The 16,310-nt window shown below is 27.6% G+C and overlaps 4 protein-coding genes across 7 annotated transcripts; 3 read left to right on the top strand and 1 right to left on the bottom strand.

The window, feature by feature from the left end:
* Window positions 1–463: 463 nt before the first annotated feature.
* Window positions 464–2,216, top strand: LOC100744627 (mitochondrial ribonuclease P protein 1 homolog). Its single transcript, XM_003493679.4, is given in 4 exon segments — window positions 464–659; window positions 661–1,088; window positions 1,183–1,729; window positions 1,860–2,216. Coding segments are annotated over 4 exon segments (1,368 nt in total). The 5' UTR covers window positions 464–572; the 3' UTR covers window positions 2,166–2,216.
* Window positions 2,217–2,901: 685 nt separating this feature from the next.
* Window positions 2,902–6,412, top strand: LOC100744862 (F-box/LRR-repeat protein 4). Of its 2 annotated transcripts, XM_003493681.4 has the most exons (7): window positions 2,902–3,473; window positions 3,869–3,962; window positions 4,162–4,615; window positions 4,699–4,954; window positions 5,020–5,380; window positions 5,454–5,781; window positions 5,867–6,412. In XM_003493681.4, exons 1-7 carry the CDS (start codon window positions 3,249–3,251, stop codon window positions 6,201–6,203), a joined length of 2,055 nt encoding a protein of 684 aa, XP_003493729.1. In that variant the 5' UTR covers window positions 2,902–3,248; the 3' UTR covers window positions 6,204–6,412. The 2 variants fall into 2 exon arrangements, with proteins under 2 accessions (XP_003493729.1, XP_024227129.1); XM_024371361.2 differs by lacking the exon at window positions 2,902–3,473 and having other exon boundaries at window positions 4,067–4,615.
* Window positions 6,413–6,661: 249 nt separating this feature from the next.
* Window positions 6,662–14,198, top strand: LOC100744035 (nucleolar pre-ribosomal-associated protein 1). 3 transcript variants are annotated; one of them, XM_003493674.4, is made up of 15 exons: window positions 6,662–6,912; window positions 7,184–7,402; window positions 7,501–7,789; window positions 7,868–8,459; window positions 8,542–8,835; window positions 8,943–9,233; window positions 9,329–9,649; window positions 9,736–10,054; window positions 10,124–11,308; window positions 11,392–12,231; window positions 12,300–12,427; window positions 12,505–12,714; window positions 12,821–13,041; window positions 13,132–13,528; window positions 13,596–14,198. In XM_003493674.4, the coding sequence occupies exons 2-15, from the start codon at window positions 7,228–7,230 to the stop codon at window positions 14,130–14,132; spliced, it is 5,799 nt and encodes a 1,932-aa protein (XP_003493722.1). In that variant the 5' UTR covers window positions 6,662–6,912; window positions 7,184–7,227; the 3' UTR covers window positions 14,133–14,198. The 3 variants fall into 3 exon arrangements, with proteins under 3 accessions (XP_003493722.1, XP_033179744.1, XP_012247521.1); XM_033323853.1 differs by having other exon boundaries at window positions 6,662–7,036; window positions 7,190–7,402; XM_012392098.3 differs by lacking the exon at window positions 6,662–6,912 and adding an exon at window positions 6,923–7,036.
* Window positions 14,199–14,228: 30 nt separating this feature from the next.
* On the bottom strand, window positions 14,229–15,739 carry LOC105681549. Its single transcript, XM_024371360.2, has one exon. It carries the CDS (start codon window positions 15,313–15,315, stop codon window positions 14,260–14,262), a length of 1,056 nt encoding a protein of 351 aa, XP_024227128.1. The 5' UTR covers window positions 15,316–15,739; the 3' UTR covers window positions 14,229–14,259.
* Window positions 15,740–16,310: the final 571 nt, after the last annotated feature.

Below are 16,310 nucleotides of genomic sequence, written 5' to 3'. Positions count from 1 at the left end.
TATATTTAATATTAATATTTAATTATATTAAAAATATAAATATTTATTATAATATCAATTAAGAGATAATTTGATAACTAAATTTAAGTATTATATTTCATTCGAATCTTAAATTTAAATTTTTACTTTTACGAGATTATTTATGTACATCAAATACAAGATTTATAAAATTTAAAAATTCCCGTTAAACAAATATTACGATGCATGTATTACATAAAACTGTAGAGGGCATAATGAAACCTCAGTACATACATTATAATATTTAGTTGGCGGAGGTTTTTAAATTTTAAAGTAGCGAAGAAGTGTAATAAGTTCAAATATCGATTAAACTAAATATAAAAATATATCATACCGTACTATTATATTAAGAATTAAATACAGATAGTGTATTACTATAAAATTTTACATTATGTTTACGATTATAAAATACTACTTCCTCTCTGGTATTACTAATATTGTCTACTCATATTAAATTGATATCCTAGCACGATCGTATTAGATTGTATCACGATTGTAGTCGTATACTTAGGCCTGGCAATTCCCGTCGTGGTAGGCTGTTAATATCATAAGATATGTTTTATAAATCGGCCGCTAGCCGTACATCGCTGCGATCGCTGGATACGCGAAACAAATGTGTTACGTACAGTAAGACATATATGTATGTACATTTCCGTAGTACGTACAGTGTGTTTTATGCAAAGTGATAATTCAGTTACACAATTTTCAAAAATGTGTCATCGACTCTCTTCAAAGTTTATTACTATCGTAAATAAATTTTATTCCACCGTTTTTATTCAACCGAGTCATAAATTTACGGTCTTGCAACCTAAGTATCCTGTACGAACGCATATATTAATAACACGGAGTTATAGTACGCAAGGCCCATCTCAAAAAGTAAGTCAACATTATAGAGAACAGTACGCAGAAGAATTAAACTCTCTCCTAAAAGATCCGAAATACAAAGCTTTGTATGATAAATACGAGTTAGAAATACAGTACACGAAATATGAGACAAACAGAGTACCTAAAAATTTAACCGCATTTAATTGGTTATATTTACTACGAACAACAACAAGAAATGAAAGAAGGTTGTGCTTAATATCTATTTTAATATAAAAATGATCTTAATGATTAAAAGGTTCATTCATATATTAATTTTTGTTCTTCATCATAAATATTTAGATCATATATAGAATTTCTTTGGAAATTGGACATAAAACGCGGAAACGAAAAGGAGAAGAAGTTATTAAAGATGAAAGAAAAAACAGAGAATTTAAATAAACGTAATGCATATGGATTAAATGGAATTACAATGTTTCACAGGATACGTCCACAAACAATAAATGAATTTTATAATAGCAGATTAATAAGTGCTATGTTATATGAACCAATAATAGTATTTGACATTGGATATGAACAATATATGACACCAAAAGAGATAACGAATTGTACAAAACAACTATCATATTCATTCGCAGTAAATCGATTTCACGATAGTCCCTTTAATCTATATTTTTGTAATGCTAACAAGGATAATACTGTTATGAAGAGGTTACATTCAATAATACCGCCTTTGTACGATCCAGAATTTCCATTAAATATCACATCAAAATGCTATTTAGAAATATTTGATAGAGATAAATTAGTATATCTTACTCCTCATACTGACACAGTTTTAAAAGACTATGATGGTAACTTAATATATATAATTGGTGCAATGGTAGATAAGGTAATTAATATTATATTTTTATATAGTTTATGTTACAAATGAAATATTAGTTATAAATATTTATTGAACATTAATCCGTAAAATTGACGTGAACAAAAAGATTTATTAAAAAAGTTAATAATATTTTCAGAAATGTAGTAAACCAATTTCATATCAAAAAGCTAAGCAACAAGGTATTAAAATGATGAAGTTGCCTTTAAGTGAAAGATTAGAATGGGGTCCAGGATCTTCAAAAAATCTTCCTATCAATCAAGTTCTTTCCATCATGTTAGATTTGAAACATACTAAGAATTGGAATGTGGCAATGAAAAATATACCTCAACGAAAATTACAAGAAAAAAGGATGCTTCTCCAGAAAAAAAGAATGTTAAGAAATGCAGAAATGTTGCAAATCTTTTGTAGAAATGAAACTTCAAACTTAGCAGATAAAGAGTAATGTTTCCTACATGTTTAAAACCAAATAAAGTTATAAATATAAATTATTGTATATAATTATCAATTTTAACCTATACTTTAGTTTTTAATATAATTTCTTTAGTTGATCTTTAAATTGCATGTATTAGTTTTATATCAGAAGCAAATAATATTTTATGATTGAAATTTATGCTTCTGTTTCACAAAAATAAGACTTTTAAATGTAATACGAATAATGTATATGGAAATGTATATATAATTAATGATATATTACTCTATGGCATACATACATACAATATGTATACAGATAATACAGACGTACATATGTACGTTATCTATGTACATCCTCAATACTAATAATATAATAAAAGAAATTTGTTATTATTAATAACCATATTATTATAATGTAATATTATTTACTGGTATTAAAATTATGAGATAAACATTTTAATGTCACCTATTCTATATTGAAAGTAATATTATAAAAACATATTATTTTATATATAACAATGCACTCATAAAAAATAATTATGTTCTTGAATAATACATTTGCGTTTTTAATATTTCTAGCTTTTTAATCGATTGACTGGGATTTATTTAGTATAATTTATTTATACAGTTCATTATGTTAAATATAATTAAATATGTATAATGATCACTTTTATAAAGATCTTATAAAGATCTAAATCTAAAATTTATTGATAGTTAATCTTTATTTTGCACTTTTTGATTTCAGTGTTTACGAATAAATTTTTTTAATTCAATAATTACGAGATTAATTTATGGAAGGTATTCATATGTAGTAATTTTTTACTGTCTTTTTAATGCGAGTAATACTGACATTACTGACGCATGAATGGTTAGTGTGTTCAAAAAATGGAGATTAAAAGTAAGACATGTATCATACATTTTTTGTACTAAAACGAGGGTAAAAGACATAAAAAATTACCTTTTCTTATATGTGATTATGTATTAAAACCTCTAATGTCTACAAGATTTGTTATGCAGATAATATGTATAAATTATAACAATAACAAACCTTAAAGCGATTAACCTATATTAATTGAACTTTGAAGTTAAAACTTTCTGATTAATTGTAAATGACATGATATCTCATGACGAGATAAAAGTTGAAGTAGTTCCGATAAATGGAGAAAAAATTGGAGGAAAAGAAGAAACTGTTGTTTTTGTTGAACAGTTTGTTAAAGACGTGTGTGATTTTAGTTCCCAGTATGGAAGTAATATTAGTATTTCCTATACAGCCTATAATATTGCTGGGAATCCAAGTAAATTTCCTGATTATGGAGATTTTCCACAAGCTTTTGTTATGGTATGTTAATTTTGTAAAAAAGCAAAACTGTTAAATAAACAATTATAAACAATGCATGAAAGTAAAAGAATCAAACAGTTTTTCGTGGACTAGAATAAGCTATTTGGATTGGTTTTGTACATTATCAAAATGTTAATGACATTTTAGTTTTAATCAATGCTTTAATATTTTATTGTATAATAGCCGGCCAAGAGTATATCGTGGACTTTAATAATATTGTATTTTGTGCCTGAAAATTTTGGAAACTGTTAATTATATATTCTTAGAACCCTAGAGTTAAAATTCTATGAAAAAATGATTTGTAAAGTATTATTTCGGCTGTATGAAATTAATGACAAAAATGTTTTATGCCTTTTTATTCATGCTACATCATATCTAATAGATTATAATTTTAGAGAACATATGGACGTTGGTGGGATAAAGCACCTTCAAGATTAATGGATTATATGCCACAGAATAACATAGACGTTACAAGTCAGGATTATATAGGTATATAGCTCTTAATTTAAAAATTAAATACTTTCTAGCATTTAATGTTTATATTTCAATATTTCAATTATTTGTAGTAATATTTTATGTTTTTATTCTTAAAGATATTTTTAACTTATTGGAATATTATACTGATACCATTAATGCTTATGATATATGAAAAATGGAAATAAATTACAATATTTTTTATATTATCAAGATCTAGAATATTATCAAGAGGTATATCCAATTAGAGTATCAATATATGAAACTTACAATCCTGGAAGTGTAATTGGAATTTGGGCACAAAACTCTGAGGGCAAATGGTATCAATTATGGAATGGATTTCCTCAAGTCGTGCCGCACAAGCCAAGAATATTTTCTCCATACTTGCAGCTATGTAATTTTAAGACAAAAATGATAAGACTGGAATTTAATCATAGTTTATTAGACTATTATACAGAGTTAGATGCTGTATTACTTATTGGTACATCAGAATTAATTGTACCTAATAATTTGCATAATCAAAATCTGAATGACCTTTCTAAAGAATTGGGTTACCTTAAACAAAGTGATGATGATATTTATAATTTAACACCAGATTATTTAAAGGCAAATCAGGATTTAACAGTTCTTAAAAAGACACTTTCTGAACACTGTAAGCTTTTTAAAAGGTATGTTGATATACAACCATTGATATTTTAAATTTATATTTATTTCTAATAAATCAATGAATATTGCCTGCACGTTATTACAGCAAAGGAATAGATAATATATCCAAGGGAAAATTAGTATCTAAGATAGGACAACATTATCAGTCTGTTCCTCCTATAGAGGAAGCATTCAAAAGTTTACAACAATTTTTACAAGAAGATTTTCCAAAACTTATTAGAGATATTCATCACTCGATACCGAATACCATAAATGAACAAGACAATTCTCTTCAAGAAAGATTTTCAGTAGCTTCAACTGATTTTGAAAATCAACCATGTGGCACTTTCTCAGCGCTTCCAGTAAAATATGATATCATGATTTGTTATATCTTATTATATCTATTATTAACAATGCATTTTTACAGGATGAGACGGTACTAAAAATTTTGAAGAATTTAGATTTAAGATCATTATGCTGTTTATGCAGAGTAAATAAACACTTTAATAATATTGCAAGAGATGCTTTGTTATATACAAGTCTCAATTTAAAACCTTACTGGCATTGTTTAGACACATCTGCATTAAATAGTTTAGCACCTAGGTGTCATTATTTACAACAATTAGATCTTTCATGGTGTGGAAATTATAATATGATTAAGTATCAAGATTTTATAAATTTTCTTCACATATCTGGCAGTGTTCTGACTCATTTAAGACTAAACTGTTGTCAATTTGTAAATGATGCTATTATCTTTGAAATTTCAAAAGTATGTAAGAATTTGAAAGGTAAATATCAGTGAAATATTTTTTATTAAACATTTAGAAGTTGTCTGTTGAAAATGTAATATATTATTTTTAGAACTATGTTTATGTAACTGTATGGGTGTAACAAACGAAGGATTCTCGAAACTCGAAAACTTGAAGTTCCTTGAACGTTTGGAGCTTTACAGAACAACTATCGAAACTTCTACATTATGTTCTATTTTAAAGAAGAATACTCAAATGCGACATTTAAATCTGGCAGGAATGCATGATCGTTTAAATATAGACGAAGTTGCTGTTGAATTAGGAAGTTCTTGTCCGTATTTGGAAAGTGTAGACTTTTGGAAAGCACAAACTTTAACTCCATATGGAGTTAGAGCTTTGTCTCATTGTACTAAACTTCGAGAAGTGGATTTTGGATGGTGGTATGTTCTCGGAAAAATATTGTATCATTTATATAATTAACGAATTTCAATGTATTTATCATTCGTTTTATCATTTTCTTCATAGCGGTGGAATGGGCGCTCCTGGTGACTCTCTACGAGCATTATTGTTTTCCTGTCGTTATTTAGAAAAAGTATTTTTAGCAGCACTTAGAGGATTAACAGATCGCGACTTGGAGCCACTTTTATTATGTCAACGACTGCAACAACTAGACCTATTAGGGGCTCGTTCTCTTACTCCTGATATATGTTATGGAATTTTATTGTTTTGTCCAAAATTAGAAATGATTGATCTTAGTTTCTGTGAAGGTATTAATGATTTTATAGTGCAGGAATGGCGTCAGCAATATCCTCATGTTTCTATTAAAAGAAGTTTTCAAGTAACCAACTCTAATATGATATAACAAACATTCCATGATATTTATTACATCGATTGTAATTTAAAGTATTTTAAGTATAAATAGGTTTGTTAAATTTTATAACTTTGATTAATACTATAAAGGATGTAATATTGTTGTATATAATTACATAAAAAATGTTATTACTAAAGTATCTGTACATATGTATCCATTTTTTCATAAGAATATACATATGTGTACTTGTATATTTGAAATTGCAGTTTAATATATGCATAGTATAAGAAAATATCCATATGCGTAAAAGCAATAGTACGATTAAAAATATCCAAGTTGCATAATATATATTATATTTAATACGAAATGAATAATTTGATATGATAAGTTGTGAATTTCTATAAAAATTTATATATAACAATTCTTATAATTAAAACTTTTATAATCTTTGCATTTGTTTAATTGATATTTTAATTTAAAATAATATTTTCATAATTTAAAATCATTTACAACACATGATGTAATGATTGATTTAAAAAGATACAGCCGTGTGTGAGATAAAATAGTGATTTGTTATAACAGGTCATAACAGGTTATGACGTAGTAATAATACTAATAATAAGTGGAGAGGGACGAATGCTTAATGTATATATACGTACGCACGTGGTTTCTTTTTGGTGTAGGTTATATAAATTATTTAGTGAAAGAATCACGTTTCAGACAATGAAAAATGTAAAAAATGTGATTTTTTAAAATCAAGGTACATATATATATATATATATATATATGTATTTAATTTGATATATTGGAAATAATGAATACCGATTTGCAAAGTAAGAAATCATATAGAATAAGATGCGATATCAAAGAAAAGGAGAGAGGAGGTAGGAAATGTTATTTTCTAAGTTTTTCTGTGAAATTTTATCGTGTAGTAGTATTTCTATATTTCCACATTACTATATTATGTTTATTTTTATAATATTAAAATTTGTATCTAATAAATTTCATTCACAATTTGACAAAATTATTAATTGCAGAAGGCAATTATATAGATGTTGAACATATTAATGATAATATGCAAATAGTTGATAAATACGATGATACAAATATGTTGAAAAGGAAGCTGGTTTGTGATGAAACTAAACTAGGCAAAAAACAGAAAAAGAGAAATATCATAGATTCATCCATAAATGATACGAGTTATGAAGAATATGTAGCAAAACATAAGGAAACATTCCAAGAATTTCAAGGTGATATATAGATCGAATATTTAAATATAATTAATGATTTTATATATGTTTTTCTACATTATATATATTTGTATAAACATATTTTCTTACAAATGTAGAAACTAACAACGGAAGCGAAGAAAATAAGGAAGATGAAAGAGATATAGATACAGAAACAGAATATTTGGATGGAAAATATTTTAGAAGAAGTTTTAACTCTACAAATGGTTTAGATATGCTAAAAAAATTTGTAAAAATTTGCAATGAAAACAAAGAGAGGGATTTGGCTGCAGAATATTTAAATGCAGGTGGCAATATTTTGGAAATATTAAAACTTTTAGCTGCAGAAAAGAAAGGAATTAGTAATGCTATCACCGTATTTTCTGCATTAAGGATATTATTAATAAAGTAAGTATTCTATGAGTTTAAATGTTTCTTAATAAACTGCAGTTTCTCAATTTAACTATTAATTTCTTTTATATTTAGAATATTAGCACAGTATCCACAATATCAATCTAGCGCAGAAAGTGCATGTCGCCATTTGATTAATTCGCATTTATCAATAATTCACTCGATGTTGTCTATACAAAATAATACAAAACAACAAAAAGTAGTTTTACAATTATTTGCTGCAATAGTCTCATTAGGTGGAAATATTCCACGTGAATTACTTACCCACTTGTCTTTACCAATGGGAGTTGTTAAATCTCTTGTGCAACATACAAAACCTACAGATAATCAAAATATAAGGAGCTGTTTTATTCATTTTATCCTGGCTTTCTTAGTAGAAGGAAATGTATCAATTATTAGAACTCTTCTAGATAAACGTGATTTGTTTTATAGTATATTTCCTGATTTAATATATGATTCTAAAGATATTGTTGCTTTGGTTTTAACTACTCTTAAAACTTATATTCTTCAAAATCCAAAAATTAGTAAAACAATGAAGTTACAGTTATTTTCAACATCAATTATTCAAAATCTTGTGTGTCTTTATAATTGGAAAGGTCCAAATAATTGCCCAAAACTAAAAAATCGGAGTTCTATTCCACATTCGCAATATTTTGAAGAAAAAGAGGTATTATTGAACAACTAAATAACAAGTTAATAATATATTGTATGTATACATATTAATAATTATAAAATATATTTTGATTTAGGTAGTTACAGGAATTATACATGATTTTTTAATTTTATTGTTAACGTCACATCGGTATGGTATTGTTTTTCATGATTATATGCTTGGTACTTCACATATAAAACATAATCATGTGATAAATACAGTACTTCAGAGTTTAGACCGACCTTGGGAACATGAAAAACCATTAGATCTAGTAGTTAAGATACTGACAGTGTGTCCTGATTTAATTAAATCACAACTTACTCTTCTGGAACCATATATTGAACCAAGGGTTTCATTGAAGTGGATTACAGCAATAAAATTTGTAAGAGAGGTAAACAGTTTAGTTTATTCCTTATTTTAGATATTGACATTAATGAATGTTCATATTAACCATATTAAAGGTTTCTTAAATGTTCGTATTAATCAATCTTATTGCAGATAATACAGTCAGTGGATATGAGTATCTGTGTAAAGACATGTTCATTAGAATTAAATATATTACAATTAGCTAGTGCAGTAGTATCTTTAATCTTACCAGGAGTAATTTTGAAGCAAGCAATTATGCCATCCTTATCCCATTCTAATGTAATAATACGGCATGAGGCAGTACTTACACTTACATCTATGTTTCATCAGACACAGAAGTGTTTATCAATATCAAAAGCAGTTTATAAGGAAGATAATGATTACTGCACTTTTAAGGATTATATAACAGAATATATGGTGAAGGTAAACGTATATTTTGGTAAAGCACAAATTAAAGATTTAAAAATTAATCCCTGAGTAAATTATAAAATGCAACAAAATAATAATTTTCTCTTTAGAATGTACCAAATTTAAATATGATATTGAATGTGTGGAGTGGTGCTTTCACATCAAATCAAATTGAAGATAACGGTAATGACATGGAATACATTGTAGAACCAAAGAAATATGAACACCTGACAGCTGTTCTACATTTATTGCATGTGTATATTGAAGTGTGTCCAAAATTGTTAGATACATTATGTGATATGTCATCTGATACATTTTTAAATACATTGAACAAATTGGAAGATATCAGTGTCGTGGAATTTAATGTTATAAAAGTAAAAGCTATTCAATTTCTTGTTATAGTGCAGCCTTATGAATTTTCACCAGATAAGGTATGTAAAATATTATAATTCGTGTTAAATAATTAATAACGAATATTTTGTATTTTTTGTATTGATAAATAAACGTTTCTTTTCAGAAAATATTTAACGATGCACTATCATTTCTAATATCTGCTTTAAATGAAGAAACATCTTCAGTTACATTATGTACAAAAGCAACAATAAGAACTTTATTAAATGCTACTGGAATGTTTGAGGGATGTAATGATCATTTGGATATTTGGATTAATGGTTTCATAAATTTAGATGATAGAAAGAAAGTAATAAAATGGTTTGTTCGTATTGTAAAAAAAGCTGCTGAAGATATAGAAAAATATGTAAATGAAATAATTAAAGCTGAAGAAATTATTAATCATGAAGTAATACATATTGGCAAATTACAGGACATATTTGACGGTAAACTTTAATTTTATTCTTAAACGCATTGATATAATATGCGATGTCATCTTTTTTTGCACTTTGCAGAACTGACAGAAAAATCTGCTATTCATAAAAATTTGGAAAATAATATTTTACATATGCAACATCTGACCTCAATATCACCTCTCTTATGTTGCATGTTACATAAAACAAAGGAAGATTCACATCCTTCGATTTTATCTTATTTGTCTTACGTTTTAATACATACGTTGCATTATCAAGTAATACCTCAATGTTTAATATATTTAACTAAAGATATGCCAATATTACCAGTAAAGGAGTATTTATTGAGTTGGCTAGAAGGCAATCAACTCGTTTATATTAAAAATATAATTCCCACAATGACTTTATTATGTAAATTAAATTTAGTGCTTTTGTCTGATACTAAATTACAGATGGATCAAATATTTAATGGCAGCAATATAATTACTTTTCAGTATAATGAGGAAAGTATAACAATTCATCATTCCTTGTCTACATATGAAGTTGTATATTTGTTTAAAATGACTACATTCTATTTAGTACAACATACCAAAAAGAGTGTTTTAACAAAAGTGCAATATGACAATTATAGATGTTTATTAATGTCGCTATTGTATATTGCAAAGGATAGTGTAGATAGCGTTATTATTTTGGAAGAATGTGCAAAATCGATCTTTACTCATCCTATTATTCTGCATTATTTTTCTCCAATTTATCAAAAGAATAAAAATATTGTAAGAAGTATGATAACTCTTACAGTTACCGACGTTTGTAGTATGTTAAACAATTTGCATAAAAAATGTAATACTAGAAATTTATTTATTCATTTCAAAAATAAGTTACTTACGCAACTATGTAAAATGATAGACAAAAGACAAAAAGATGAAAAGATAAATAATCCTGATAAGATTATCACCTTGTTAGAGGTATTGCAACCAACACCAAAAGATGTTGTATATTTATTAAAGAGGCTAGTGAAATTAGAGGATACTATGTTTATTTCAAACGATAAGAAAAGTTTATCGGTATACGGGCATTTAATTTCTAAACTTTTAGGAATTATTAATGCTAATGAGATAAAATCTGAGCGAAATGTATTTTTTGAACTTGATACAGAATTTGTTAGAGATTTGTGTTTACACTTACTTTTCTTAAAATTGAACTCAATTACCAATTTTGAAATATGGGAAACAGTTTTACATGGATATCTTTCAAATTTTTCATTCAATATTGGTGGCATTGATGCAAGTAAGTTGTTTTCACAAAATTTTACGTTAATGCGTTATTTCATAACCACATTATTACGTTTTATTATATTTGTGTAATTGCAGATATTTTTACGTCATTATTATCAACAAAAATTACGGATACGACTGTAAATTTAATTTCATTTTTAATTAGAAAAAATATAAGATTTATACCTATTTTTGTGGAATGTGTAAAAAAGTCGAAAAATATGGAAAAGGGTAACATTATATTGCCAATAGTTGCAAGTAATTTAAATTTTAATTGGGATCAGGACTTTCTGCAAGATTTGAAGAAACATTATGAAACTGAAATTACATGTTATCTATGTGATCCTAAAGATGTAAAACCTTGGATAGAAGAAAATGTTATTGCAATTTCTTATTTAATTAAAACTACATTTAATCTTAAAATATGTAATGATATATGTAATATGATTTTACAAACTGGTGATAAATTGGATATGGTATCTATACATTACATAAAAATTCTTCAAAGTATGTACAATAAATTTGCTGCCTTAGAAACAGAGAGTGAAAAGCTTATCATGAATTTGATACAAATTTTTCTTTACATCGTTACTGTAACTTTAAAGAAAGAGTCCAAGAATGTACAAAAACTTCATATCCTTTGTGAAATATTGAGCGATGCTGTTAAACATTTAAGAGAAAAAGGGAAAGTTTTTGAATTTGGGGCCTTAAGTACCAATCATTCGTGGTTACAATTTACACGATTTTCTTTAAAATTTGGTCTTAAAGGATTAAAAAGTAATAAGAAAGAATTGCCAATATTAAGAACTTTAAGCATTTTATGTGATATTGCATATAAAAATGATAGTAACAATGAATATGTCAAAACTTTGTTTGAAATGGCAACTTCTCATTCTGAATTTATTAATATTATGCTAGGCTCATCAGAGACTAAAAGTACGTATATAATAATAATAGCGGGTAATTATAATAGCTGTAATGTATTTAATTATTTTATTTTTTAGGAGATTTAGTAGAGTTATTATGGATTCTTATGCGAAAAAATAAAGAAGTTATGGGATCAACACACATACCTGTTTATTTAGCGGCGTACAATGCTACTTTAAACGAAGCCGATCAATATATTTTATTCGTAAGAATAAATAAAATTAATACCAGCAAAATTTATACTAGTTTTTAGAAAAATATTAATGTATAGATTTATTTCAGATTTTGCAGTATTATGAAAATAATAATGTTAATATTTATGAATATCGGCCATATGTATGGGGTAATGTGGCCACAACATATTATAGCGTGAAAGGTGAAATACACACGACTTTGTGGAGGCAACCATCTGTTACGCAAGTCCTTAACTTATTCGAAGAAGATATTGTAAACAATACTATAAAAGAATACCCTGTGGACAGATCTCTGAAGGTGGTTTTCATTGACTTTCATCAAATATTAAAAAATGTATTGAACTTTAATACATTTTTAATACTTAATTTAAACCATTTGTTTTTTTAAATTTTATACTTTATAGGATAGTGAATTATATAGAGCAAATAATATATACGATCCAGCATTTTATTTACCGTTATTATATTTTTTACTATCAGAAAATAATGTTGTATCGTGTCATAAAGTTGCTCAAAGTGGTGCACTAGCATTAACATTTGCTGCATGTAGCAGCAAGCATTCTGACGTTCGAATGATAGCTTATACTATTATTACAAGATATTATACTCATTTGGAAGCTTCTAGGTATATTTTATAAAAAAATAATAATTTAATTATATATATTGTCATATGTGATGGTGTAATATATATATATAAATTTTTTCCTATTTATAGCTCCAAAACAAAGTTATTATGGATGCGATTAATAGATGCATTGCGTTACGGTATTATATCACAGCAATTAGAACTGAATAATATACGTATAAACTGTTTAGTTTCCACGTTTTTAGCAAGAACGTCTTTGATCGCTACACAACCATTGCACCCCCTTTATTCAGTCTTACAAATATTTCTGGTAGCTAAACCAGCATTAGATATAAACACAATACCCGAGTTGTTACAGCTTTTACACAGTTCTGATGTGGAATATAAAGCACACAGATGTTGGATTTTGGAGAATATTCGTGATAGTATAAAAACAGAGGTTGAATTGGACATAGCCTTTAAATGTGTTTTGTTTAAAATGCTCCTAGACTTTTATATTTCTAATCTATCAGACTCAAATACGAAGGTATGATTTAAAAACATTGAATCACTAATTTCTTTCTTTAAACTGATCTAATGTATTTTTATTTCAGAAACTTGTATTAGAAATTATTGATGCTACATTAAAAATAACGAAAGCCTCTATACTTTTTATAGAATGTTATGGAATACTTGCCTGGTTATTAGAAGTTGCAAGGAGTTTGCCTAAACGCGAAATACAACATTTCGAGCTCGTAGTGAAAATGACGGACAAACTTCTAAATACCATATTGAATATGAAAGGGGACATTGTTCACTACAAATTAATGGTTTTAAGTATTGCATTATCTTTGAAATCACATTTAACTAAAGATATCAGGATTGAGATTTTTACATTATATATCAACATTTTGCAAAAATTACTACTCTCGAAGCATATGAAAATAATTGTTACTAAAGAACAGATATTAGAAATTCTTGAATTTTCGACAAAAATATTAGATAATACAGGGGAATGTGACGATATGTTACGTTTCGGTTGTGAATACGTAACCAAAATAGATTGTTTAGAAGATGACGATGAAGTTCAGATAGCGAGAAATAGTTTGAGAACATTAGTGTGGACATGGTGTATCCATGAAACAAATTGATTTTTAATTTTTGTATACTCTATAAATACTATAATTATATTATATTTAATAATAAGGAATTTTTCAGTATATCTTTATGATATATCTATCTAGTATATTTCAAACTTGTTCTATATTGTAGCAAGTATCAACAATAATTTTTTGGATAAAATGTATGTACAAAAACGTCTGCATTGGGATCTCTATATTTTCCTATATGATGTCTCAGTACTATTATAACACAATTAGTGTTTAATTCCTCGGAATCCGCCGTACCATTGTAGAATTCCTTCATTTGAGGTAGAATAAAATGATTTGTTTGTAAATCTCTACGCGACAACTCTACCGCTATGGATGTCGCGCCAGTATTTAATTCCTCCATTGCTCGCCTCGCTTTTGCATGACTTAAGACGACATGGGCGACATTGTCTTGATCCGTTCTACTCAAAAAACCAGATTTCCTTGAATGCGTCGTTCGAGAATAGTTCTCGACGCTATCCTCTGGGCCTGTAGCAAATCTGTCGGATGCGTGCCCTCTTGGATGACCAAGTGCTCTACAATCGTGACACAAAACATTTTGCGACCTGTCGAGAATAATACCCGCTGCTCTAGGTGATGTACCGATATATCGAGCACCGCCGATCATTAGCTGTTTTGCATTATTTTTCGAAGATAAAAATTTATCGATTTGATCGATTAAATGTTTGGAATTATTTGTTAAAAAATCAATAGTATTGTTTCTTAAATCGTCAGTGCTTTCTCCACTTTGAGCAGCTATTACTGCAAATAGACACGCGTTTAAATCCAGTTCGACATTAATAGGATCTATATTATTTAATAGCGTCCAATGTCCTGTTAAATTTGACTGTTTGTGATATTCTACGTCGATGAAATCCTTGGTCGATCTCTGATTCGTTGGATCATCTATCGTTTCATATAAGCTATCTTTCGATCTCCATATTCGAATAGATTTCCCTGTTATAGTACTTAGCACGTATACGTGAAGCAAATTACCCGGCCCGTAATTTTTTAGATCATTAACAATGTATTTAGCTAATTTGATTTTGCATAATTGTTTGTTTTTTATGTTCTGGTATTTATCGTTCGATCTTTTGCGATTTTCGCGCATTTTTCTGTCCCGCTGTATTTGATTTTGTGAATCATCGTTATCCGAAAAACTTTTGATTTTCCTAATATTAGGCATTACGTTTTGTTTCTATCGTTATGCTCTTTTAAATTTTTAATGCATTTTGCTTGCTTTTTACGTGTACATCCATCCCTTTTCTTATTTCACTGTATTATCTTTATTTTATAAGTTGGCACGAGTAATTTACATTTTCTAATGAAACAACGATTAATAACATTAATTACAGTGTTAAATAATCGAAGGGGAGAGAAAGATACGCGTCGTTAGAAAAATATTTGCCATTTATCGATAAGGATGATTATCGAAGGAAATTTAATGTGAAATCAAATATGTAAGAGGATTGATTATTGGAACGATAACATATGCAAAAGTACCTTAATACAAAGATAATACATCTCGAAGGTTTGTATTTCCCATAATTTCGTTAATTAAATACCAAAATTTCGAATATCCTGCCAAATGTTTGTGGTTGCAGTTACATTTTAAATTTTCAGTTCAATCTTCATCTTTAACATTTTATACAGACGTTTAAGTTACGTTCATTTTTTTTTTCTTTATATTTTGCATATTTCATTCGACAAACGAAATTCATCGTCCAAGCAAATCGAACAACGACGCGAAACTGATAAAAGAAAATATCAAGAGTCAATATTTATCGACTTTTTGATTTTGATATCAGTTAGCGGCTAAGACAGTACAATTTCTGAAAGTTTCGTAGATATAACTTTCTTAAAAATAGATGACGTATCTACGAAACCTTATAACAGACTAACAGCTAAGAATACAATTTAAGGATCAACATTTTTTAAACATTTACTAGAAATCAAAACGCGTGTTTAATCCTACGACCAATTAAAACATCCAATGATATGTATAATATGGAGTTTACGGAGCCGTATGGAACCGATCGCGAAATCCCGCAATCGCTTGCTTTCCCTCGCGTTTCTCCTTTCTATCCTAAGCGAAATTACATCAACCGTTGATCCAGCGAAATATAACACGCGCCTTTTTTTTTTCTTACTCAATTTTTCTCCATCTGCAAGACGATCTAG

The sequence above is a fragment of the Bombus impatiens genome, unplaced genomic scaffold (assembly GCF_000188095.3).
Source record: "Bombus impatiens unplaced genomic scaffold, BIMP_2.2 scf_1275, whole genome shotgun sequence".
Taxonomy (NCBI): Eukaryota; Metazoa; Arthropoda; class Insecta; order Hymenoptera; family Apidae; genus Bombus; species Bombus impatiens.
The sequence above is the reverse complement of the archived record's forward strand: the minus strand, read 5'-3'. Positions and strand labels throughout refer to the sequence as shown.